The sequence below is a fragment of the Acipenser ruthenus genome, chromosome 22 (assembly GCF_902713425.1).
Source record: "Acipenser ruthenus chromosome 22, fAciRut3.2 maternal haplotype, whole genome shotgun sequence".
Lineage (NCBI taxonomy): Eukaryota > Metazoa > Chordata > Actinopteri > Acipenseriformes > Acipenseridae > Acipenser > Acipenser ruthenus.
In genome coordinates, this window is record NC_081210.1 from 24,809,673 (window position 1) to 24,836,608 (window position 26,936).

At 38.0% G+C, this 26,936-nt stretch overlaps 1 protein-coding gene across 4 annotated transcripts in view; it reads left to right on the top strand.

Moving 5' to 3' along the window:
• Positions 1–26,936, top strand: part of LOC117431611 (serine/threonine-protein phosphatase 2A 55 kDa regulatory subunit B beta isoform) — an 85,975-nt gene that overhangs the window by 34,578 nt on the left and 24,461 nt on the right. Inside the window, exon 1 of one of the 4 annotated variants that reach the window (XM_034052727.3) lies at positions 3,004–3,715. The exons of 2 other annotated variants lie outside the window; for them this stretch is intronic. In XM_034052727.3, the coding sequence (XP_033908618.1) occupies positions 3,646–3,715 (70 nt within the window). In that variant the 5' untranslated portion in view covers positions 3,004–3,645. Of the gene's footprint in view, positions 1–3,003; positions 3,716–11,525; positions 11,627–26,936 lie in introns of those variants that run through there. One more of the 4 variants, XM_034052724.3, reaches the window with a different exon arrangement.

Genomic DNA, 26,936 nt, shown 5'->3' on the forward strand with positions numbered 1-26,936 from the left:
GAGAATCTCGGGAATCACTGACTCACAACAAGCCATGTCTGCAAGCAAAATACTAGTGAAAGAAATGTCTTTTGGTTGGTCAGTAAAGGTTTTGGAAAAGTCGTTTTATCTTGTAAATTATGTAACTTAGTTTTAACAAAAATGTTACTGGTTTTGAATGAACAAGAACAACATGATATTATATTATATGATATATGATATGATATTGTATTATATTATATTATATTATATGTAATATGTCTTATTTCTTATATAACATATATTCTCTAGGGACAGGGTTATGAGTTTTTATTTAGTTCATTTAATAAATAAATGTATTATTATTATTATTATTATTATTATTATTATTATTATTATTATTATTATTATTATTATTATTATTTTTCAGTCAATTGTGCTCTGCTGTCCTTGGGGCATTATAATGTGACTTCATTTAATTTCTTGTCTGAAATACAGAAGCGCTTTTGTCAATTAAAAAAAAAAAAAAAAAAAAATCATTGTAACTGTATTAAATTAGTTGGGTTTTGGGAATGCTTTCTTTGGCTCAATTTAAAACCAAGGTATGATCCCTATGCAGCCCTGGGTCCACATTACGGATGACACAGAGAATCCCTTCCATTTATTCTAATTAAAGTAGGAAATCGGTGAAGTGGTAAATGACATGCATTGGCAAGAGAAGTTGAACATGGGTAGACCAGGACTGTTTCTCAGTTCTGTGACAGCTGCAACATGACCTTACGTGGGATTTAATTTGCAAATTGGCTTGTGCTTAAGATGGCTAATGCTTTTAGGGAACACTTTTATTCCCTGGCTGTACAGTATGTAGATTTGTGACCCACCATTTTAAAATTGATAAAAACAGTACTGACTGGAGGTCAGAAATCTTTTATTCCGTTGAGGGCTTGGTGTAAAATCAAGCCCTTCCATGTGTTTGGTTATACATTATTTATTACTGGAAGTTATTGTCTTTTCCGTTATCCACCTGTGGGAAAGGCAGAATTCTGATGTGCAACCAAAAATTGTTCACAGAAACCTTCAAATGCAATTAAAACATGCCTGTGCTTGTAATATAATATATACATGGGACTCCAAACATGGACCAGGTTGATCAATCAAACTATATTTAATTCAGACTTCAAATTGAGAAATAGAATCCATGGCAATCAATAATCAATTCATTGTTGCATCTTTTATCAAAGCATTCTATAGCCTATGAATACCAGTATCAGATTTGTCAAAAACGTACTACATTTGGATTACCTGGAAAAAAATTCAAAAAAAAATCTTTGAATCTTTGAAATAGAAAATTCCTATTTTTTTTCTCCAGTGTGTATTTATTTTCTAAAGCCCAGTGTAGTCTGTTTGATATTTATTAGGAAATGTGCTTGCCGTTGTATTCGTGGTTTTCAATAGTATTATCATTCCATCTTGTAACAGCGTTTCTGCTTGGTTTCGAGAATAAATACCGTGTCTGTATCTATCTATCTGTCTATTCAAGCTTCCTGTTTCTCCGAGATAGGTGTCTGTATGATAACACTGGTATTGTCAAAAACTCATCCCAGGTTTGGAAGCAGACCCATCCTTTTCCAATTCATCTGTGCTGATATTGCTATGGTAATGTACAATGTGGTTCCTAAGGAAGGGAATAATATAGGAGAAAGCCATAAACCCAAGAAAAGGTAATCATATTTTTAAACTGGTAAACTGAACCAGTTCATGCTTTTGTGTAAAAAAACCACAGATGGATTTTTACAGGGTTATAGTTTGATCAAATCAACCCTTATGTCAAGTAGACAAATCCCATAGCAAAAAGAAATCTAATAAGGATTTATCCATTTTCCCAGATTTATCTGCCTTGTGGTATATTATAAAATATATCTAAACGTTTGTTTTAAAATAATACATGAGCATGTTTTTAAACTATGTTGAAGAATATATTATTTATGTTTCATAAATAAAGGGCCAAAAAATTTCAATAAAAAAAGAAACTGCATTTTAAATATAATCAAAAGCAATTGTAGTCGATTTCAGACATTCTGCACATTTTGGCTAACGCCTTGATCAGTGTAATTAGGGAATAATGTATACATCAATTTTTTAATAAAGTAAATTGGTTAAGGGTTTTATTCATCAGCACATCCAGCTGTGTTAGCTAATAACATATGTAGAAGGTGTCCTAAACCAAGTCTGCAAATCGAATTAGTTTGAGCTGTTTAACACTTATGCAAATGAGGATTTAGTAACGGAAAACATATTTTCATTATTACAGTAATACGTTTTCTGGTTAGACATGCATTATGTTTTTTTTCTTTTTTTTTTTCCTGCCTGTGAATTAATAGATTATGATCCCCTCCATGTAGCATTTATATCACACACACACACACACACACACACACACACACAGCCAGACTGCCACATGTAATACTGCACCCCAAAAGCCAGATTGAAGTATAAAGATGTCAGCCTGGGTTTGGGGCTGTAAATTGCTTATGACTGTCTAACTCGTGCAGTATGGTATGCCAGTCTAGCAGCTCTAAGGTGCTATATAATATATATTGTACATAATAAAAAGGTACTATTTATTATGCTAAGCCATAATTACATTTTTTTATTATTTAAATGATCAGTTATTTGTTGCTTAGGCAAAAAATGAATGTATCAGTCTTAGTGATTAAAGGTAAAGAAAAAAAAGTAATAATAATAATAATAATAATAATAATAATAATAATAATAATAATAATAATAATATTGAAAACGTTTTAGTGATGAGGCATTTTGAAGTTTAGGCTTTTTAGGTTTTATGGTAGCCACAAAAGTTGCAAAAGTAAATACGAATTCAAATCATTCTGACTGCAGAATCATGTCTTACTTTATATTTTATAAAGTATCTTCTTTCTACTCAGTTGGCAGGTTATACTGTACAGGCCTATGTGCCCAAAAGTCCCCGGCCCCAGGACCCAGGACCCAGCCCCACTGCAGCATTGAATTCAGCACATCTCCAGCGTATGAGTTGATGCTGACGCAGTTTGACAATGCCAAGTTGAATGGGAGGAGCCTTTCCTAATGCAGCATACGGCTCAAGCTGCAGAAGCAGTCTCCTGCAGCACTCTGCTGTGCGAGAAACCTACAACGCCGAGCGAGCAAGGAAGGAAGATAAGCAGTAAGGAGCTTCTGACTGAATGACGCATAATTCTGGCCCATGCTGCTGCAAACTACAGAACATCCTAACACCCAAATCCTCAACTCCGCATACCTTGTTGTGTTAATAGGGCAAATATACCGTTATTTATTTACTTATTAATATTTGTTCCGATAAAAAGGACCTCCTTTGATATTGGAGTATTAATTGCTGCTTCTTTTATTTATTTATATTTCAACATAAGAAAAGAAAACTGGTGTACAGCACAAACCCGTTTAAAATTTATAGTGTTTTAAGAGGCGGCTGCTGCACCTGCATTGATTGCCGCTTCGCATCCCCGGGAGGAAGGAGAGACTCTCAGCACGAATATCATTTATATTTGTTGAAGGGTTGAACCATGCCGAGCAGCCTGTGGCTCTCTCTGTCCCTTTGCTGAGGCGCCGGTTTTGGCATCATGGATACTTGTCTGTTCGCTTTACTAGGATCCCAAAGTAACCGTATTGTAAATGGAGGAAGACATTGACACCCGCAAAATCAACAACAGTTTTCTTCGCGACCACAGCTATGCAACGGAAGGTACTTCCCATTACGTTATGTTTTTTTTTTTCTTATCTTTTCTATTTTATTTGGTGTTGCCAGTAATCCACAAAATGCATGAATCCATATTATCCAAAAGCTTGTTTTGCAGCAGTACTACAAAATAGTATTTTGTGTGGGTTCCTTCTGTTGGGACCACTCCTCTAACGTTAAACCAGATTTGTATTTTAATACCCATTTGCTACTAAAGTTAGCTTCTACAACTGTTGTATTTTGGGGGGTTAATTCAGTAGAAAATGCTATTTAGAGGTTAACACGAATGTATACTATACCTCAATGGTATTACATTAGCTACAACATTCAGCACCTGTATGCAGGTGATAGTTATTACAGTTAAATCTTATGGTTGGAGAAATGATTGATAATCCAATTCCATGCACATGATATAGTGATTGATGAATCATAAAATAATGTTTAAGTCAGAAATGTAATAAACATACATACTGTATGATAGTTTCAAACACAACACCAGTGCACTGTAGGGCAGGTAGTTGGGCACAGTAAGTAACATGCCATCGTTGGACTGGGAGCAGTGTAATGGTTGACTGCAATAACACCATTTAAGAAAAGGTAAAGTGACTTTGCAGAAGGAACTGTCAGTCCTGATTTATTTTTAGTTATTAAAACCTAGCCAGGAGGAAAATTATACATTTTGAGCCATGGCATGCATTGCATCCCCAGCTTGATTAGAGAAAGAATATTTTTGTAAGATAGTCTAGTAAACTGAAATGATTGATGAGTGTGTGCTGTTCCAATAAACGTCCCCCACTCCCTCTGCAAGCGGGTTCATTCAGCTTTCTGTAATGGTTGGTAATTTCATTCTCAATGCAGGAAGAGAGCGATCATGACTCAACAGGTCCAAGACATCAATGTCATGTGATTTCCTATTTTTAGCCCAGGTTTAATACAGGTCTTCAGCTTATTGTAGGTGGAAACAGTTTTAATTATTGGCTCAATGAGCGTAGTGCTCAACAAGACAACAGAATACCTGAGAGCATGCCACCACTGTAGCTCAACATGTAAGATTTAAGATGCCATGTGTCTGTATAGGAGCTGGACATAAAATAACACACCCTTTTATGCACTGTAAATGGGTAAGCGCAATTTACTTTGTCAATCCTGTGAATATATTATCTTGCATGAAAAGAGTTATTGATCAAGCAACAGCTGCAAATAGTGGTAAAGCAGATTGACAGTGCACATTGTAAAGGTGCCCTGGGATTAGGAAAAAAAGTTTAAGTGTACAGTACTAGCTATTTATATTGAGTGTATTCAAACTGTTCAGATCACTGCCAACTCACTGCCAACTTCCCATTTGAACTGAAAGCACTGGTTAAAAGGTGTCAAGTTACATACTGTCGGTGTTACAGTATGTAACTTGACTGAATGCGCTGGAATTCCAGACCACATTTTATTTATTATGCAAATGCATAGATAATTAGATTGGGGGGGGGGGGGGGGGGGTTCATTTGCATTTTATATTTATGATGTCCACTGTATGTAACTATATTATGAAAGTAGGGCATCATATTGGACAAGTGCTGGCAAACCTGCACTGTGGGGCCTTTTCTGAAGAGCAGGTCTTCAATGGAATAATACCATTGTAATAGCAAGAAACAGTTTAGATACTGTACATGACAGAGTAATTCTGTTTTGAATAGTTCATTGCTAGTTTTATACTGTAAAATGATATTATTCCTCTCAGTTATTTATAACACAATACTGTATACTCAGCCTGACAAGCTACAGCAGTCAATGGTAGAGTGGTATCGCCATGGTCTTTTTCTATATAACTTGAAAAATGTCTAGTTATTTTGAAAATAATGTCAACAAATTCACAGTGAATTCCTGTGAGATTCATTTGGAATAACAGCTATTCAGCTGGAGCTGGTGCAGGATTTATGGCTGTGTCGCAGTGTTTTCCAAGTATCTCAGTGGACCGATATCTAGCAGGGCTGCAGCCGAGGAATGATAACCCCTGGTGTTGTGACCGCTGGTTGCCCTAGTGTAGTAGCCTCAGTGCTGGAGATTGATACATGCTTCTCCAATCCCAGACTGCACAGCAGACTGAGGCAGCTGTGAGACTGTATCACCTCATTTTACATGAAGAGCCTTGTTTCACCCACTGACCCACTGAGATAATTCCCCCTATACTGCAAGGAACCACATTTTTAAAAGCCTCATCCATTATTGAGGTTCATTACATCATCCATGGCAAACATGTTAGAATACATGTCTGTAGAAACCTCTAAAGCATGATTGCAGGACAAGATACTATGAAAGCAACCCATTGCTGATCCCTTCACACACCAGGGACTGACTGAAACACTTTTAGATTATCACTACTACCAGTGAAAGACATATTTAACACATTAATCAGAAATAGTAACAACAAGACATACAGGAATGCTACAGCATCATCGCATATATTTAATGCTCTGTAACTGCAGCTCTTTTCAGTAGAACAGGAATGTACAATGGCAGTATATTATATAATGGGTTTTCCACTAGCTTCCTGATGTCTAAAATCACATTTATGTTGTGTTTTCCATTTCCCAGAAGCAAGACACCAAATGGTGCTTCCCCATCCTGTTTAATGTAATCTGCCATCAACTCTTGAATGCTTGTGGAAATGCACTCGGAGGCAAACTACAGCCAGCATTAGTGTGGCCACGCCCTGCTATGGTGGGGTGTGGACTGTGTTCAACACCAAGCCCAGTTCTGCTTTTCATGGTTTTATTTTCTCTATAAATATTTTAGTTTGAAATATGAAAATAAATCAATACCAAGGAAGAAATTGCTTTACTCAGGAAGAGAGCCAGCTGAAATTTGAGTCATTGCACGGTGAACATTTTAATATTATTGGATTTAGCATACCGCATAGACATTCATTACAAGATGCAGTGCAGCTGAATATCTGAATAGTCTGAACTACGTTCAGTAGGTATTGATTCCAAGTGATTTAATGCAGTTGGATTGCAGCTGTTTTTAACAGATGCCTTGCTTTTTTGTGTGTCATTTTAATTGGAACATGCTTTCCCATAATGGTCGCAAATCAATGTGGATTTCAATGGATTAGATGTTTTATGAATTTGTGGACAATGTTTTAAAATTACCACTAGGGCTTATATCTATGAAATCCACACAAAACAGATAAGCTGTTACAATAGGTATCTTCTTGGATTCCATTTGAAAGGCTGTGAATCCATTCCCATTATTTTAAATTGTAAGTACATTGTTAAATAGAAATGTGTTGAATTACTTGAAGATAAGTGTGAAAATATTCAGAGCTAGACAGCTAGGTGAGACCCAGAGAGACAGGGACAGACTTGAATCGGAGGAGTAGTTTGATGACGTTCTGTCTCGTACATATCTCAGCATGATATATAGCAGAATTCATGTCTGTCTAGTAAAGTAGGAGCAGGTCATCAAGGAATTCCAGGAGACAACAGATAGGACCTAGACGAGGAGGATTGCAAGGGATGTGGGATGAAGGATAGTTGGTTGGCCAAATAAATAGACCACTGATGAGCCACCTTGAGGTGACATAGGCATGTTGATGAAACACTGTGGATGGGTGGTGGCTGTCCTGATTCTTTTGAAATTGTCTTCAGACCCTTAGATTAAGGCCAGCAAGGGGGTCCGTTGGAGAGCAGGTTGCTGGTGTATGGAGCTTGTCCTTACCTCTTATCATGGACTGAAAGAGCTAGTGCCTGCTATCTGAAAACTCCTTTCAGATTGCCAGTTTACAAATTGAAAAACACAGTTGCCAGCAGTACAAAGCTCTTGTTTATACATGACCTGAGTCAGGGAAATGTAACAGATCTGCTCTCACATAGACAGGCTTTCCACACTTATTTTTCAAAAACTCTTAATTTACTTACTCACGCATTTTTTAGACAGTTTTAATACACTATTTTATCTCCCTTTGCTTGTTTTCTTTTTTGTGACTATCCGATATTTAGAGGGTAGTAAGGGCACGCAAAGCTCCAATGAAATATGTATTCCAAATGCAAGGGGAAAGCTTTTGGCAGCTGGATATTATTAGTCCTGAATATATAACATTTCCCTTGAAGGCATTAGGCCACTCCAAGCCCCAAATCCAAGGAGAACATTAGGTTTACAACCAGGGCTTTGCTGTGTCCTCTTAAATTATGAATCCCACCAAGGCTTCCTTCACCATTAACTTGGAAGGAAGGAGCTTGTTTTCATATAGTATTAAAAATGTACTGCATTTAGATTTGCATCTGTCAGAGGCCGACATGACGTCAAGGTGATTTAAAGGGGTAACCAGGATATAGATTGAAATACAATTTGCAGTACCACTGCATCTCAGTTGACCTAGCCAGTAATATTTTATAATGCAAGATTAAACAAAGAATGCCTACCCATCAGTGGATTTTTCTCTCTTTTTTGGTTACTGGCTGACAGCTGGTATCTTCCTGATTCCTCGCAGTCGTAGCAATCAAAACAGATCTCAGTCCTACTGCAAATATGCTTCATATCGGCTACTGTGCAGTTCCTCACACTGTGGCACTCTACCCTTTTAATATGTATGATCGATTTTGTAAATGCACACCCGCACCCTGACCTTTCCCGTGGGGCGATCACCAAATCTAGAGTTTCTACAGCAGAAAACCCTCTACATGCATTTCATTGTATCAACTTGATCACGAGTTACATGTATCTCCTGCCACAAGTAAGTGAAGGCTGGAGGTGTAGACCAGGGGAAGCAACCTTGGTAATCTCAGTCCATGCCATTGCTAATCTTCAGCATGGCGAATTAAATAATGAAGGAACTGGTTGGAACAAGCTCCTTTAATGGAATGGGCAGAGGAGAGCCAAGGCTGCCTGCCCCTAAACGCAGTCATAATAATGTGAAATGAGACTTCAGCCCTGCGTACCCAATGCGTGATGTTGAAATGAATCTATTCTGATCTATGGGGGTCAAAACGGAACAGAAGTTGACAGTGAGGGAAAATAATTAGAAAAGAATGGTAATCCTTCTTTTCTAAAGGTTTGATGGCATTCCTGTTCTTTGCAGGTGGGACACAGGGATTGATGATGTATGATTTAGAGCACACGGTGGAATTTATTTATGGAAATGAAATGCAGCAGTAATGGAGAGAACGGTACTCTACCTCCTGATGCTTGTTCAAGGTTGTATGCTCACATTCCACTGCGAGGCAGTGATTAGGGACCTGGGTTGCCAGTTGGGTATTGTAGCATCCCCAGACAATATGAAAGCTGTGTTGTCTGGTTATTAGGAGGTATTAAAACATTTATATTGCCATTTGGGAGCTGTTTTATGTTCCGGATTATTGGTTAAAAACAGCCCTGCCAAATGTTTTATTACACCATTTTTTCCATATTTGTCATTTGCCTCATACAGGCCTATTTTTCATTGGCATCATTTGCAGAAAGTGCTGCAAATTAAAACACTGTAAATCAGAGTGGGGAACTAAACATACCCTAAACACAATCACAAGCACACCGCATGGCAGACAGCAGGGATTAATGCTCCCCTCTGACTTAATGTTCTGCACTGCTTTTTAATTCAATATTAATCACTGTGGTTAAAGCCAGTTCAATGTGGATGAAGATTTCAGAAACTTTTTTTTTTTTAAGCCGTCGAATCACCAAATTTCAAACGGACCTTAGCACCCACCCACAAAGAGAGATCAGCAGCCATGGTCTAGAGAGTTATAGATCTGTAATGTGCTGAAGGTGTTAGAGTAGGTTAGGTAGTCACCCAGAATAAGTAAAATCAGCATCCCTGTTCAGTGTGATAAAACATGAAAAATAGACAAGGCTACAAGCGATGTGCAAGCCTACTGAGAATTCATGATTTCCTTGCAAGACTCATGGAACCACATTTTAATTAGACCCTTGGTTAAAAAAAGGTGCTGCTAGCGTGTCTTTACCCCCCAACCCCCCTTTTTTTAATCGCTTGGCAAGCGTTCCACCTTGTGAATTTTTAGAGCATTAAATACCATCGGTTATAGGACTAGAGGGTATTGTACAGGAAACAAATTGATGTTGCCTAAAGTTATGGGCTTAACAAAATGACATGATGATAATTATATTCCTGCTGAACAGTGCAGTAATCTCTCCAAACGTGCTATAGAAAAATACAGATGTTGCAGCGCCTTGAAAAGAGATTGCAGCACGAAGCAAATTGCATTGAACTGAGTGTCTTGATAGAGAAAGATGAAATACTAAAGAGGAAATCATTTATTTGCAGTATATACAGTAGTTTGCCATTATGCAGTATAGTCAAGGGCTGTAGAAAGCAGTTAAAATAATACAATTATGCAGCATTATAGATTCTTGGAAGGGCTTAAATAAAAGTGAAGTTGTGTACTAAGGAATCTCTTCCTCCTTTACAAGGATGTGTCTAATAGTTGATCAGTGTAATTGGAGCACTACAGCATGCATGTGCTGTGAAGTCGCGAGAATAGTTTCAATGTATTGACCATTCGTTATATATTGGGGGGTGATTTGCTGTGTTTAGTTTCTCATATAGAACCCCAACCACCCTTTCCATTAAATTAAACCAATTCAAAACCCACCAGCTGCTAGAGGAACTGCTGTGTCCTCTTCAGTGCTTCAGGCTCCCTGACTTCACCAAACTGAAAGCAGGAAGTACCTGTCTTCTCTTACAGCTTCTGATGACTGAATGATGAAAGATGTATTTTTGGTGACTACAAGGCAGTATCTGAATAACTTCCCTTAAAGACATACATATTTTCTGATAACATTATGCTTGTGGTACGTGAGGCTGCCTTGAATATATTTTATGGAGAAATAAACTTTGGATAATTGGGTTTTGGGTAATTGAGTGGCAGAAAAACTATAATACGGTATATAAATTATCAGTTTTAAAAACGACAAAGAAGAAAGCTTCCTAATGTGACCGATTTGCCTTCAGGGGCCCTGTCCACTAATATCTAGAATAAATTCAAAATTGCATTTTAATGCTAAAGTCTGCTACAAATTGGCACGTGTGGCCAGTGAAATAAATGCAGCTTGATGCTGGCAATAACCACATGCTTTAAAACCAAGCCTTTAGGGTATGCTGGTGCTATCACAGGCTCCATGCATTTTTACTAAAGGTAATTAGAAACAAGGCTTTCAGGGGATGAGACGACTGTAGGAACCAGTGAAGAAGCACTACAATTGTAAGGCATTTTATTAAAGTAGATCGCTCGAGATTACATGAGTATTGTAGGATGTTTTAAATATTCCACAGAAATGCATTACTTTTCATTATCATGTTGTGTGCTTATTAAAAAGAATGGTGGAAGGGGAAAGTTATTCCATGTGCTGTAAAATACACCCTTAAACATTATTACTGTACCCATATCTTTTTGCTTTTTCAGCACAACATTAAGGGAGGGGTGATAACATTGCTAATGTTAATTATTATTATTATTTATTTCTTAGCAGACGCCCTTATCCAGGGCGACTTACAATTGTTACAAGATATCACATTATTTTTACGTACAATTACATTATTTTTTACACATTATTACATACAATTGCCCATTTATACAGTTGGGTTTTTACTGGAGCAATCTAGGTAAAGTACCTTGCTGAAGGGTACAGCAGCAGTATCCCCAACCAGGGATTGAACCCACGACCCTCCGGTCAAGAGACCAGAGCCCTAACCACTACTCCACACTGCTGAGGTAATAAAATGGAATAATTGAAAGCCTTGGCTATTTGCATAGCAGATGCAATGGCCACTCAAAGGACGTTAAATCTGAGGTCTTTCTTTTGTAGATTGACCCATGAAGCAGATTACACACAGCAACACAAAGGTCAGAGCCTCAGCATCTATGTCTCAGTTGAGCTTGTGGGTTTGTCCGCCCCTGGAACCTGGTAAAGGTGATGTTCTTTTCTTTTTTTGTGTTGCTGTTCCCAATGGGTTTGCTATGATGCTTGTTAGGGTTCTTTAGCCTTTTCTTTCCACACTTCAGTCTAATGCCTGACCTGACCTTTTTACATGACTTTTTACATTTGTTTTGGTTTCTGTACTGTAGCTGTTTTATGCTGATTGTCAAGTTACATGTTGTGCTGTTTGAACAGTAGCCGTTGTATTTTAATGTTTTATGGAAGAATTCTTTCTTTTTACAACAGAACAAAAAAAAAAACACCCTTGACATGTCATGTTTGTGCTTCTTTCTTTTAAAACCAAGAAGCGGTCCCCAGGTGTCAGGGTGAGTGTTTACTGAATGTGTCCTTTGGGAACCAGTTTTAAAACTGTTCAAGGTCAGAGTGACTACGACGTGTCGGAGAGACTTCCGCAGTGAAACTAAAAACTGAGGACGCACTTGAAGCAGAGATTCTCTACTTGAAGGGGGGGGGTGGAAGGGGACAATGATAAAGAAGCACAAAACATAATTGGATACGTGTTGGATTGCTTTATACGCATTCAAATAGCGTGAATAAAAAAATACAAAACAAAAAATAGATTGCCCAAGCTACTGTACATGGTTAAAGTACAGTGTTCAGATAGCATACTGAGTATCCCATTTAGTTTGGATCAACTCTCCATTAGCACAATTTTACCTTCAGTGCTCATAATAATGAAATTCGATTTTATGTAGTTGTTTATAGCAAATCATTTTATTTCAATGACTGATAGAATAATACAGTATGTTTGTATGCAATAGTCTGATCAATCATAAGTTTTAGTTTAAAATAAACCAGTCACACACACACACACCCCTCCCCACTTTTGATGAAAGGCGTGACTGGAATTCAAACTCGTGCCCATTAGGGCATCCAGCATTTGGCACGAACATTAATCTGCTCCCCGGTCAGACAGGCTGCTGTCGTCTCACAGGCCAAGCTCTTGATGAATTTTTGTTTGTGAACAATAAACTCATAAATCGTTCCCAGGGCGAGATTGATAGATGGGCGCTCGTAAATTCCAGGCATAAAACAGTGACTGGTCGAAAAGGTCATAGGTCAAAATAGTAAAACCAATAAGTTATGTTCAGCTGCACTTGTTAGAGACTCTGTGAATCAATGTAACAAAATCTTATTGATACAAGACAAATGGATTGTCTCTTCGGCACTTTCTAAAATAAATACACCTTATTGGGGAAAAAATGTGTTCTTTCTAAATTGAGAAGAAGCCACTTGATTTTGAAATATGAGGTTGTGCTAAGGAAAACTAGACTTAACTACTGTAGAAAAGAACCAGTCCTTGTGGATGAACACACTGGGGACCATACAAATAGGATTCAAAGTAAAAGCTGCAGTGCATCAACAATGGGGAGTGAATGATTTTACAGTAAGCTCCCTTATTATGGCAAACCAGTTCACCATTAAAACCACTGTCTGTCAGCCCCTTTCTTTTCGGAGACAATCTGAATATCGCCTTCTGATTGGACCAGCAACTTGGTGTGGGCGTGAGTTATCCAAACTAAATAATGTTCTTTTAAAACCTTTGTTACCATACCTCTAATACAAATATCAATAAAGGATGGTTCAGTTTCAGCTGAGTCTGAAGAGGTGGTGGCAAGTATTGTAGTACACCATTTATACTTCTTGGACTGCAGAGCAAGTTCTATGATTCGCAACCTTTGCTTCCAAGCAGTTGGGCATCATCTTTCCCTCTGGCTATCTGGGTGTCTGCCCTGTGTGTGTGTCTTCCTCCCCATGGTGTCTGCTAGTCTCACGGGCACTAATGACACATCAAGCTCATCCTACTGTAAACACATTAGCATGCATATGACGCCTGGACAGATGTCCATCTGATTGCTCTGTACATGTTTTCTCAGGGTGCACGATTCGACTAATTTACTCAGCAGCAGAACACCTGAGGTGGTTTGGATATTTTCCTGAGGTCTACGTTATACAGTATATTATTCAGCTGCAGAATTCATTTGACATTATACTGTATATTCTAAGTACGACTTCATGGAAGGACTGGGAAGAGTGCATTCAAAATAATTAAAAAAATGTTTTAAATTAATACAGACAGTGAATGTGATTTGATCTAATTATTCTGTATGATTCTTTCTGGCAGAGATAATGTGATTCTTTGCTATAGCAGACAACCCCACATATTTACTGTCCAAAAACCCAGAACAATTTTTATTTCTAGCACAGATTTTTTTGGTGTGTGACTTTTTGAACGGAATTTGGAATACAGCCCATCTTGTTACCAAAAGGTAGGAAAGTAATCAATTGTGGTTACGGGAAAAAGATGAAAGCAATTACGTAACTCTCTTAAATTTATTTATTTATTTTTTTTTCGTTAATTTGGTTCCGGGTTTTTATTTTTCTGTTACAATTGAAAATGATGCCACGGGACTGAAGCGTTGGAGGAAACATTGCTCTTGTCAGTGATTTGTAGCCTTTGTTCTGTCTGTGTGTGACGGGCCTCAGCTGGATTAATATTAGGCCTATCCATCTGCTGAGTCCCTGGTGCCACAGTTTGGGGAACAATAGGACAGTAATATCTCACACTCTGAATGCTGTTGATCCTGTTGATGCACAGAAACTTGCTGACACTTACATAACCTGAAACTAGGGTAATGTTTGAACTGGGCAGCCAAGTTCCTACAATAGTTTAAACTAAGTAGTATCTAGCACAAGGAGACTAATTACAGGTGTCCTGTAAAAACTAGAGGCCCAGACACTGACAAGCTTCTGGATAAAGAGTAGATAGAAGAGTTCACTTTGACAAAATGTATTTTAGCTTCAGAACAGAACGTACTTTTGTACAGTAATGATTATGCATTTGACTGGAGCAGTGCAACATCAAACCAATACCAGAGCAGAAGGTGTTAATCTCCATCGCAAGAATGCCCAACACACTTTCGAGGTCGGCACTGTTGGACACGTGCTGCCTATATTGTAAAATCTGCAGCACTTGAAAGTAGAACGGAAGGTTTTTGGCCCAAAGACAACTGAAATATGATCTGTGGCCATCTGGCTGTCTGCGGCAAGCTTATGTAGCTTCCCAACTCCTAGCTGTGACTAAGTATGTATTGGCAACTATTAATAGATGAAATCCAACTGCAGTGGGCTGATGCAGATGGAGCTCTCATCTCTTAAGGGCTGAATCCAGATTATCACACCTAAAGCAACACAGTGTCAGAGCTGTTAAATGAAATTTAAAGGTAAAAAGTCCATTTTTCGATTACCCATCAGTAAACAGCTTGAATTATAGATTTTAAGAAGATTTGATCCCTGGAAATATTAAAGAAACGACCCCCTTAACAGTGGCTGTTTTTCTTTTCCTTTTTCGAGGAATGAGCAAATACATAAGAAATACATTGAAATAAAAGCACAGTGGTGTTAACATGATGTGCTTGTTTCCATGATAGGAATATCAGACCTACATGGCAGAAAACATTGCTGTGAAGGTCATGCCATTAGCACTTAAGCTTTTAAATAGTCGTTTTCAATTGTAGACCTGCATCTCCTCCTTTTTAAACATTCTGCATATGGGAGCCACCTGTTTCTATTGCCGAGTGACAAAGGAGGAGTCTGTATGTGATCTCACAGGGTCTGTCTTTGACAATTATTTTCTGAAACAGCCATTTGCTTTGACAGAAAGGTTGATGTGCCCTTCAGGTGCCACTTGGCCTTTACCCTAGAATTAGAATAACAATGGTGCGATTTCATCAGGGAATTCTTTATGAAATTACAGTGATCAGAGTTTCGGGTTCATTAAATTGAGATTCCTGTATTACTTTTGCGTGTCTTTCCCTGGAGCTGTATAGACTGTATTTTGACGCAATACAGTATGCATTCTTCATTGTACACATGCAGTTTTCATTGTACACATTTACTGGAGCTATTCCCAACCAGAGCCGTTGCTGAGCACACTTCAGTCAGTAGTCCTTAATTATTTTTATAGTTTCGAAAACAATGAGAATGGACAGGGCATTGCATGTTAATCACGGTCTGCATCTACCCCTGTATCAAACGTCGACTTGCAACTAATGGTGCTCATTCTTACTTCTACGCTACCCTTGAAAAAGGCAACCAAAACTGCTAAGTGGAATAAACCTACCTTTTACCCCCCCCCCTTATTTATACAGCTGGCATGCTGACACAGCAATCCCCACCCCCTTTAACCAAGACTGTGCAGAGCATTGATATGTCTCATTTATGCACTAAATCAAGGACACTTCTCCCATTCTTTGGAGTGGGTGGAATGTAAGATGTTTGAGAACACCTGAAAGTCACGTCGCTGGTGTTAATGAGTCCTGAGCACTGAGCTCAGCACTCGCAGGACAAGATCCTAATGAGACGTAGCCCCGGGCTTTGCAATTGTTACGTGCTGAATTATTCGGTACAAAACCTGCTGTGCTACAGTAGATGCAGGAGACTTAATACTTTCGCTTGGGCCTAGATAGATAAACGGTATGTTTGAGATATTTAAAAACTTTTCCTTGAATAGCTAAGCTGTCCCAGCATTATGGATCTATGAAGTTAGCAGAGGAGACAAGGAGGAGATGAAAGCATTACCAGCTCAAAATAACTGCATCGCATTACAGTAATCCCCTTTCCACATACCTTAATGTATGGGATAAACATGCGTTTAAAAAAAAAATGTATGTAGATCAGCCTGTTAATTTTATATTTTTCTGTCAGTTTTTATGTTTTATTTCAGAAATTATGGAACCAGCCATAAATATTCAAACTATTCTGGGTACATTTTTTTTTTTTTTTTTTTTTAAATAAAATACCCAAATATAATGTTTTTAGTATGGAATGTACAAGTGTGCATTGCATGCATTTTGTTTATTGCATAGTACTTATAACCTGCATCTTGTTCCTGTCTTGAGGAGATTCAGATGGGCCCTTTCAGCACTGCAGACAGCTGCTAGTCGTTGGCCTGTAATCTATGGTTCGCACACAAGATGTGTTCACCCATATGATCACATCAATACAGGAATCCTCCGAGGAGACGCCCTGTCCTTCTACCCTCCAGTGTATCGAACACAAAACAAATTATACGGAAATCATATCATGCGTTTTTTGCTTAATCAGGAAATATTATGACTGACAGCCCAGAGATCAGATATGTTTGATCAGATATTCGCTCTCCAGCATTACTGCAGGTATTAGATCACAGGAAATAGCAAGGCAGGCATATATTTTATTACAATTAAGATTCTGTTTCTTTGTTAGTGATAAGGATCAAACTCACAATTTTCTGCTGTTGCTGACCATATATATTGTGTTACTAATGTTTCGCTATGAAATTGGAATCATGAAGTGATCAATTGTCTTCTTATAATTAGTAATACATTTATTATGATTTCAAATGCAGATGAATAAGTAAGGTAAGTAAGGGGGTGGGGGTGGGGGTGGGGGTGGGGGGTACTGCTCATGCACTTACTGTATATAATACAGTGTAAATTGTACATACGATACAGTAGAAAGCTGAAAATATCTGCAGTGGGTTTTAGTGTGTTTATTTTATAGTGCGTTCAACATGGCACGACTGCAGTTTCTCAGCACTGAGCTTTTAGGTGATGCTGAAGTCGGGGAGGTCTGGTCTCTGTTGTCTCTTTGGAAGCGGATACGTGCGTTCAGGCAATATTGAGCTGGGGATGTATTGAGTTTAGCCTTGATCCCAGCAGCCATGCAGCTGGGGCTTTCACACTCCATCCCCAGCCCCCAGCTCCAATCCTAATGAAAAAAAAAACCAGCACAACTCGACTACCTCAATTCCTGAGCAATGGGGTCCTCAGGCACAGACAGGGGAAGCTCCCACATGGGCCTTTTCTGCCTTCAAGGCAAGAAGATGTGCGATTGTGTGTACAGTGGCGTGGGAGTTGCTGTGTGCATTCAAGCCAGCAGGAGGGCACACTTTCATTTTCAGTTCAGGATTCATTTATGGATCTCTTATTCCATTCTGGAATGCTTGCATACCTAAGAATATACTTTTTTTTTTTTCTTCAGGGTAGTGCACTTTCCCTTTTTGTGTGTTTTTTATTTTTATTTTGGTGCTTGTAAATTTTTGCTTATGGAACAATGGCACAGTCTATAGCAGTGGTGGCCAACCCTGGTCCTGGCTAGCCGCAGGGTCTTTTGGTTTTTCGTTCCACCTGAGCTCTCAATTACTTAATTGAACCAATTATTTTCATAATTGGTCAACACTAAAAAAATGTCCAGGGCTTTAGCCACTGATAATTTAAAGATGGCCTGAAAACCTGCAGGACTGTGGCTCTCCAGGAGCAGGGTTGTCCACCCATGGTCTATAGCATTGTTACCTATAGACCTACTTTATTGCTTAAAAACAGACATCTTTGTTTGCTATTCAGTCCCAGCCCAGTTGCAGTTTTATAGCTGGGGGCTGCTTGATGGTCGGTGAGTAATTCACTGGTCTCCTGCTTGATAAGCCTTTAGAGTCCTCACAGAACTAACTGAGGTGGAAATCATTCTAAACTGTGAGCTGCACTTGTCCTGCAGGCATTGTGGCGAAGCTGTCTCAATTTAGTGTCTTGAGTAAATAGCTCTCATTCTCACCTCGCCATACCATCCAAAGAGACCATGTACAAGAAACAATGTGTATCTAAAGTGAATTTTTAGATAATGCAATGTCTGATTTTATTCAAATATCTTTTCCATTAGTGTTGTTGAACGATATCATCCACAGAAAGTTCCATACAAAGTATCAATCAGAAATCTTGGTTTTGACTTTAATTTTAAAAAAGACATTGTAATTCTGTTTTTAAGAAGACTATTTAAAGTATCTAATTTAAAAGCAGACAATAACACTGTTTTAGGTTAAGCGTCGTGGATATCTGTATTTGTAAAATAAATGTGTGATTTAATCTTATATATAATGTATTATTATATTCTGGTAATAAATTACTGCCACTAAATGTCAGAATACTGAAAATAGCATAAAGTATGTTGGTAAGAATTAAGTACATCATTATAGGATGTGTCTCTGTAAAGCTGATAAATCACAAAGAAAAAGCTTATAAACGTTGTCCGATGGATTTTTCCACAGTTATCTGAAATGTGGTAATATATGCACTGAAGCCCTGACTGTATCTTGCTTGCAGGCCTGGGAAGTTGGGGATTAGGGGAGTTCACTGCTAATTTCATCCAGGAATTGATTTTAATTATCTGCAGTATCAGAGCCTCCCAGCAGTAATCGATCAAAGCTTTCTAATTTGCTCTGGCTGCTTCTCCAGCCCAAGTCACACTGCGCACTCTGTGTTCTGTTCCGGTTCCATTTGCAACATGGGAATCCTGGAGACTCTTTATCCTGTGAGCACAAAACACCAGTCAAAAATACAGCAGTAAAACATACATCTTAATCATTTCTTAATCACTTTCGTTGGAAGTGAACAATTAAAAAATACTGAAAAATCTTACTAATCAGGAAGTGGACCATATAATTACTTTCCTTTTAATGCTTGAGCTGGTTAGTATTAGTAGAGTTTATTGCAGCTTCTAACCCTTTTAATATTATTTAATTACATTTACAAAGACAATGCAACACATTCATAAAGCTTTAGCGTGCTAGTGTATTTGCATTAAAGTCCAATGCATTAAATAGCATGTTTTATGAATATGGCACTGTTTTATATTGTGCTAAAAATTATGTTCAAATATGTTGCAGAAAATATAAAACGTAAACTGTAGGCATGGCCAGAAATTATGTTTAATTAGTGCTGAATTGACATTTTTCCATTTTGATGAAATAATTAAACGGCGTAATTAAGCACTTGAGGAATTAGCCGTGCCATTAGTCACTCGACTAGATTCCGTTTGAACATTTGTCCCATTGAAGATCTGTGGTTTAAATGTAGGTTGTGCTTCATTGGCACTGCAGATAAAATAAATTGATCTATAGAACTGCACATCTCATTAACATAGCAGTGCTTTGCTTAAATGAATCTTACTTGAAGGAGAAATGTATCCCCACAGTAAAAAGGTCACTTAAATGTATGATTTAATACAGGTTTTTTTTCAAGATATTTACCACAAATAGAAATATACAATTGTCTTTTCTTCCCATTTGAAATTATGATTTAGTCCACTGGTGAATGCGTTGGGTATTCATGAATTTGATCTTCTGTGAATATAATGGTGGAGGCCATTCATGTATATTAATATAAAACCACTTCAGTCATAATTTGTCAAGAAGTAAATAATGCTTAAGCACAAATTCTGGTAATCTAAAGGAAAAGACAGCTGCGATCCAATGTCAGTCTATTTGAAGGAGAGGGAGGTTGAAAGAAACAAATGTCTTTCTTTGTTTTACACAGCAAATAGAGGATGGCTCTTGAAAAATAATTTTAGAGAGTGGTTTGGTTTAAAAAGCACCCTTATTTTACAATTAAAGGGCTGATAAAACTGCGAAACAGGCAGGCACGTACTCGCTAACACTGCAATGAATAGCCTTTCAGAAGCTATCTCCGTAAAATGATGTTTCATTTGTTCCTTATTTGCACACAGTCATGGTGTGTGCCGTGTGGAGAGCAGCACAGTCACTATAAAATTGTTGTTTCTTTTTTAAATGTAGCTCTGTGTCATTAGCAAGCTGCAGGAATGTTGCATGTGGTTTGTTTATGGCTACAGTTCAGTGGCTTGCTCTGTCACGGATGTAAACTTGTTAGAATTCCTGTCACTCCGTAGAATTCCAGGGTCATCCATAGAACTCTTTTATGGGGCACACATGTATATTTTCAGTGCACTCCAGTTAAAATGGGACTTGATTATAGAATGTATTTGTTTGCCCAAAAGCACACATTTCTAGAATGTAATGTACAGTAATATTTGTATAAATACTGTACCAGTGCCACACTTGTTGTTGTTTTAATAATCCATTAGATTGTTTTATGAATATGCTGACCAGCAGTATAACAATCCATTCACATTATTTATTCATTAGTTAATAAGTTTCAGTAGGAGATGTGCTTTTGAGATAAAAATGTGAGAAACAAGTACACAAAAGCATCAGATTTACAACCCAGGGAGAACATTTCAATTTACATGCAACAATGGGGGAGGGCAAATGTTAATAATGGCGAAAAAGAAAAATGGAATCTGTAGTACTCATAGTTATATACAAGAGAAAGCTCAATTACTGCTCCTGAAAAGAAAAAAAAAATGCAGGTTTCTTGGATTGAATTCTGCACATGCATTGTACAGCAGGTTGATTCCACCAAAGGCACGTAATTCAAAATCTCAGCATTCAGTGTTAATTACTCACCATGCTGTCCTGCTGAAGCAGGTCCATTCATCACCAGGAAAACGACAACAGCACATGTGTTTCCTGTTTCAGCTACGCTTGACCAAACTCAGTGTTTTGCTTTTACGTTTTTACACTTGTAACTCCAGATTATTCATCTAGTGTAAATTAATTTACACTTTTTTCATTTTGCACCTTTCTATGGTAAATGTCCCCTTTTACAGCAGTGAGCCACGCTTTCACTTAGTAAGAAAGTAATGAGATCTGAACCATATTACCAGCAATCGGTGTGAATGATGGCTGTCTGAGTGAAAGGCTAATGCCTTAATATTCTGCTGAAGCTCATATGCTGGTGGCATTTTTCACTTTCTGCTTAGAAGAAAGGCAGAAACGACACTGCATTCAAATCCAAACCAACAGTGAAATTTTAAAGGACACCTGAAATAGATGAAATATTAACAACCTATTTCAGTTCCATTTAACCATCATTAATTTTTCATATAAAACCAACATTCTGCTGATGATAGAATAGTTAATGGCTCACCATTGTCTAATTGAAGTGCTTTGGAGATCATATTTTGTTTAAAAACTGCTGGTGAGTCCTTTCCTACAAAATCAGTAGACTTGCTGTATACAAACAACATAGACTGTTGTGGGTTCAAAGTACAAATAAAAAAAAGGAAATAACCAACATACTAAATGTTCTTATCTAATCAATAAAAAAAATCTGCCTTGGTTTTGTTGGTCTAGATTAGCAGTGGATTGAAATTAGAAAGCTGAGTAAATGAGTATCTGAAGTTCATCATTACTGCCTCCTCCTCATCAGAGGTGTAGAAGTATTGTGAGGAGAATCAGGAAGTGTACGGCTGGGGATTGGGGACCATGTGGAAAACCAGGAGAAAATAAAGACCCATAATTCAGAATACACTGTGATCCAGTATTCCAAGTGCTCATTCCAATATGTTTGTAAAATCTTACAAATCTTATGCCTGAAACGTAAAAATAATTATGTTCATCATTTTGAAATTACTTCAATAGCAACACTAATACGGACTGCGTTGATTTTTCACAAGACATTTATTTTCTTTGAAGATCAAACTTCTAATCTAATCTGTTTCTCCTGTTCCTTATTGTCCTCTCTCAGCTAATGTAGGGCTGTGCTGAGCAATCTCCAGCCCTAATCTCCAGTGTCTCGCTGGAGATCTCCTCTGTTATTACAGCCAGGACAGAATGAAGAATGGGGTAGGGGCCGTTCAGGCAGTCTGCAGTTAGGCAAACGCCCTCTGGCTACACTTTAGGATTTCATCATTTAAAGAAATATTTCAGAATCCTTTGGGCGTTTTATTTATTATTCAGAAGAAAAACAAAAAAAAAACTGTCTAAGTGTGTGCTAGGTAAAAATAAAAGAGATAAAAAAAGTTTTTTTTAATCAAACATTAAAAATGTATCTGCTTTTTTGGGCAAAATAACTCTTGACATGCATTAAATGCAGATGCCCTCTAGCAATTTTTTAATTTTATTTTTTAAACATCACAAAGTGTTTCTAAATTACCATCTGTTTCTTATTCAGGTCAGGGCTCAGCCGCTTAGAAACAGCAGTAGGTTTTTGATATGTATGACAATGAGAGGCCACTTAAAGCCTCCTAACTTCATACATTTGAATATTGCGTGGTTAAACCCGTTTAAGCCATCGATTGAACTATGACAAGGTTTCCTGATTGTGTCAAAGGGTAAAGGGTAAAGGGTTGAGGATGATTGTCACAGGGGGAGGCTCTGAGAGTATTCTTCACGTTTGCCAAGAGGGCACAGTGATTGACTCGACAATATTGATCACAGTAGCTTGAAAGTGTACTTTCTAATTCCTATGGGAAGTAGAGGAACGACTTCTGTAAACGTCACTTATATTTAAAGAACATTTAAATAACCAGCCCTCTGTGTTCATGGTCTTCAGCATGTCTCTTTAAATGATGGATATGTTAATGAAAATCACTCAAATAACAACTCTCAGTAATCACTCAGTGTCCCTGGAGCTTGGGGGGCTTTTTTATGATTTGTGACCCGTTCGGTGTCACATTTCCATAGGACGTTCTTTTTCCAGAAATGAAGTTAATTAGCTCCCCCCTTCTTACTCGCTTGAGGATTGAATATGTGTAATATTCAGCATGCTTTACAATGCTGTATTGCACCAGGTGGTCCCCTATTAAAAATCCCAGGAGAGGCAGGCACTTCAGGTTCCATGCTGCTCGACATTCTTGAAATGGGGTATTTAACCCTTGACCTACAGAACAGACATCAATTGAAGATCACCTGGTAGACTAGGGTAGTTGCAAACTGGTGCTGGTGAATTTATGGTGGGCACAGTATTATGTCCCAAACTACGGTTAATAATTGAATTGGGGACAAGGTAACCAGGTTAGCTTCATTCCACATTTGAAGGTCTATAAAGATAAATAGCCAGCAGTCAGCATTTCTGGTGTATATCAATAGCTTTTTTTTCAAAGGTAGAAACAGTGAGCATGATACAGTAATCTTTCACATGTATTTTTTGTACAGTCCAGTGCTGCAATTTCAAATGCACTTAATACAGCCTTTACAACAAATTCTTATTACCAGTAACCAGTATTTTCATTTCAACACCAAGGTCTGAATTATAATGCCATCAAGTAATGTGTATCTACAGATAATAATATTGCTACAACAGTGATTATAATTATGCTTTAGGCCATGTTTATTCAATAGATTTTGTCACTACAGTTCATACCTGCAAATGTTCAGGAATTATGAATACATCTTTAAGATGTTGCTGCTGCAGCTGGCAGGATGGTGATTAGCAGTCACGGGTAACCCAATTTACTGGAGGCAGTTCAGATCCATTCCTGTACCTTTGCTGAGCAAGTGATTCCCTTAAAGACTACCCTACAATGTGTTACCTGTGTCTGTGTGCTTCTATAAATATCCAGGGAGCGAGAGCCCTGCTCTGGTATGTCAACTTCTGGTACTCTGGAGAATAACTATACAAAGCTGACCTGCAAGCACTGTAGAAAACACTGCCAAGGTAAGACAAATGTAATGTAAATCCTAGCATGCTGTTAAATAAATAGATACATAAATAAGCAAAGAAAGAACAGAAGAAAGACACTCGACAGGCGCTACGTCTCTGTGGCGAAAATGTGTTTCTTACGTGAACATTATAGGTCTCTTTATGGAATTGGACAACAAGCGATGCATGCACTTATTTTGTTGGCTACAAGCACTTTAAGCACATATCTCAGCACTGTAACCTAAGGATGGCAAGATCAGGCCTGGACAGCTCCTTGATCTACATTTTAAAAAGGCTGGTGTGAACTCTGCAGCTTGGTTACCATCTGCATTGTGTTTGTATTGTTGTGTGAAGGAGGGGCTGGAGAAAGAACAGACTGAATACAATTGGGTAAATCTGCTTCATCTGATTAAAAACGGAACACATTGTGTAATGCACGGTTGAGTACAGATATTGTGCAGTATAACAAATGCATCTGTTTTACGTATATGTAGATGCTGTATTATTATTATTATTATTATTATTATTATTATTATTATTTATTTCTTAGCAGACGCCCTTATCCAGGGCGACTTACAATTATTTTTACATACAATTACCCATTTATACAGTTGGGTTTTTACTGGAGCAATCTAGGTAAAGTACCTTGCTCAAGGGTACAGCAGCAGTGTCCCCACCTGGGATTGAACCCACGACCCTCCGGTCAAGAGTCCAGAGCCCTAACCACTACTCTACACTGCTGCCCTTATACCAAATAATAGCTGACTCATACAGTGTATCACTTGCTGCTGTCTGTTAAGCCTTTCCTGGAATTCCGCTTATGTAACTGCCATTCACAGAACTATTTTCCACACTTCCCAGCATCCTCTTGGCATTTGTTTATAGTGCATGCTTATATTCTGCAGGCTGGGGCTGTAATGACCCACAACTCTTTGTGTCTTTGTTTTCTGTTCTCGCCTATACATAGATCAGAATTTCCTATTCGTATCTAACCCTATACAATTAGCTGCAGTGCAGTACTGTACCGTGACAATAGAAGCAGGGTTTGCAGCCTGCAGCATGCACAGCACTTGCACAGTCTGCAGTGTGCATGCATAAACTCATTATAATTTGTTTCATGATTTGGAATCCCAGGATTATTTCGCTCTTAAAGAAGACTTTAGCCAGGTCTTTGGCAGGAACGTGTTCAGATCTACTCATCAGCTTGAACCTATTTCTCTAATTGGGAATCTGATGTAACTAAGAGGACTGCAGGTCCTTGGATGAGTTACAGAACAGCTGATGAGCATTATCCATAATCACCTCTTGTTTCCCATGCCTTCATCAGTAATGAGGGCTGTACTAGAATGCCAAACCCCTATTGTACAGTAGTTGTAAAATCCAATCAGCTCAGTGCAGAGCGTGGCCCACGCAGTGGGTGGTTTAGATCTGAACAGGTAACATCAACCTGGTTCTGTTTCATCAGGTCTTAATAATCTTCCAATTGTAATAGCACTAGGTTCATTTAAACAGAGGTGGGTCAAAAAAGGCAGTGTTTAGATGGTTTTAAAAATGATTGATTCGGGTTCCTGACCTCTTCACCTACCGGTGATGAAGAATCTGTGACCCTGTGTTCAGACAATCAGTGTAATATTGGAAAGTGTTTCCTTTTTTAATATCCTGTGTAGTGCTTGCTGCTTGAGGAGCCAGCCTGTTCCAGGTGATCCCACGTTCACGATGATAAGCATCCATGCATCTATTAACAGACCCTTTTGACAACAATGCTTCTCAGCTTTTCTGTGCTGCTATACTGAAGAGAGATTTTTAAATGTCTTAGTGTTTAGTAGCTGTGTTAGAAGTCTGGGTCCTCCGATGTATGTTTTTAGGTTTTTTTTTTTGGTTTTTTTTTCCCCATTTGGGATAAGCCATGGCTTGACATTATTAAGTCAGCTTATAATAATAATAATAATAATAATAATAATAATAATAAAAAACTAGAAAGGCCATACAAAACCTTAATAAACTGAAATAGCTAGCTGCTCTCTTAACCGCAATCTATGCTAGTCAAAGGCTACCCTAGATTATTCTATTGCCAGATATACATACTCCCTTTTGTATATCCACAATACTAAAGTGTTTTTTCCCCCAGACATGTATTAAAGTATGTGTGTGTTTATATATATATACATATATATATATGTTCTCATGGGTGTGCAGGTGTGATAACCTACCATGATTCCCCTGAGTAATGATATGAACTCAGCATTATTACAGAAGATGGATTTCTGTTATCAGAATGCTGCACATTCAGAGCATGCTCTGACCCCTGGCCTTATATTCACAAAGCTGACTGGCTTGTGGATGTATTATTGAGTTCATGAGCTTAACCCAGCTGTTCTGTGCTTTGCAACAGTGGCGGAAAAAATAAAATAAAAACAGAAAATAATTTTAGGCTACAAGGAAAATGTGACCTTTGTATATTGGGAAACCCTATCATGTGAGTTGGTGGTTTTGCTCAGTGATTTTCCTAGTTGTACAATACCTATTGTTATATTGTATGCATCCTTCCCTGCTCCTACATTACATTATTAGGTTACTGTATGTAGGTCTGATATTGATTCAGAATGCTTTGAAAACTAGCGTGGATTACCCGTAATAATGCAGGATCAGTTTTATCTTCCCTACTAATTGTTGAGTATATTATTCAAGCAATCTGGTAGTTTTTGCTTTGGTTCTTAATGTCTTGATTCTGTACATTTCAAGAATTACTACTACAGGGTGGAAACTGTCTCCGGGCAGCAATTACCAGAAATGCAATCAGCCTACTGCAGTATATTGGTGTATAAGGACATCATTCTCTTTGTCAACTGTTCCCCAATCTATTTGTTGGATTGATTTTTATTGGTATTCCTTTCCGTCCAGTTTCTCTCACAGGACTGTCATTTCTCTACCAACTGCTGAACAGCTGTTGTGTCATTCCAGAGTTACAT